Here is a 1,134-nt window from a genome sequence, read left to right on the forward strand (position 1 = left end):
ACTGGGGTTGTTGATCCTGGAGAAAAGGAGGCTGAGGGGAGACCTTCTGGCTCTCTCCAGCTCCCTGAAAGGAGGGTGTAGAGAGGTGGGGGTGGGTCTGTTCAACCAAGGAACAAGTGACAGGACAAGAGGAAATGGCCTCAAGTTGCACCAAGGGCAGGTGAGTTTGGATGTGAGAAAGAATTTCTTCACTGAAAGGGTTGTCAAGTATTGAAACAGGCTGCCCAGGGAAGTGATGGAGTCACCATCCCCTTAGGGACATGGTTTAGTGGCACAGTTGGCAATATGAGGTTTATGGTTGGACTTAGAAAAGACCTTTAAGATCATCAACCTAAATGACTATGACATGCTCATGGGAGTGACTGGCCCTGAGGGAATCTGCAACAGAAGCTCATCTCACCTTATCTTCAGAACTTACCTGTTAGCTCCCCAAACCAAGCATACTTAAAAACTAACCATCACCCTTCAGCGAACATTACCCAGCAAGGCTAACCTTCCAGAAGCAAAAGGGTGCACAGATAAGCCAGCTTGGGCAAGTTTAATGACCCCCCAGAGAACCCATGCTGCTGCTCCTGTGGGACCTTGGTCTTCCTTCCTCCCTCTCGGAGGGGACCTGGACAGTTTTCTAACGTCCCTTTGATTCCTCAGGTACAAACACGTGGCCTCAGCCTCACTTGCTATGAAGCACAAGCTCAGAACTAAGGGCAGAGTGAGGGATTTCCTCACAGGCTTTCCCAGGGTGCTTGTTACAGAGTGAGGGCCACAGCTGTTACCAAATTCATCACAATCCTCAGGACAGAAAACTTCCCAGGCAAGAGACGAGCAAAGTGACTGGTGCACAAAGTTCAGAGCCAGAACCAGAGCTCAGGGCCCATCTCTGACACTTCCTTCATGTCTGCTATGAAATGCTGCCCACGACCGCAACCTGACAGGCAGCAGAACAGGGCTGTCTTCTGTGCACCGACATTCAGGCATGAGAGGACCCATCCTCTCCCCCAAAATCTTTTCCCCTTGAACACTGTGGAGCTGTAGAGCTCTGTAGCAACGACAGACAGATTCCTAGACCTCTTCCCACACCACACACCACCTGCAGCACCTACCTTCACTCTCTGCTCTAGGATGGAGAAGATCCGC

The 1,134-nt window shown here is 50.9% G+C and overlaps 1 protein-coding gene across 1 annotated transcript in view; it reads right to left on the reverse strand.

The window, feature by feature from the left end:
- Positions 1-1,130, reverse strand: part of LOC104527592 (histidine--tRNA ligase, cytoplasmic-like) — a gene marked incomplete at its 5' end in the record, with an annotated part of 2,678 nt that extends 1,548 nt beyond the window's left edge. Inside the window, one exon of the mRNA XM_010171352.1 lies at positions 1,101-1,130. Coding sequence (XP_010169654.1) covers positions 1,101-1,130 — 30 coding nt within the window. The remainder of the gene's footprint in view (positions 1-1,100) is intronic.
- Positions 1,131-1,134: the final 4 nt, after the last annotated feature.

Source organism: Antrostomus carolinensis, unplaced genomic scaffold (assembly GCF_000700745.2).
Source record: "Antrostomus carolinensis isolate BGI_N321 unplaced genomic scaffold, ASM70074v2 scaffold26997, whole genome shotgun sequence".
NCBI lineage: Eukaryota > Metazoa > Chordata > Aves > Caprimulgiformes > Caprimulgidae > Antrostomus > Antrostomus carolinensis.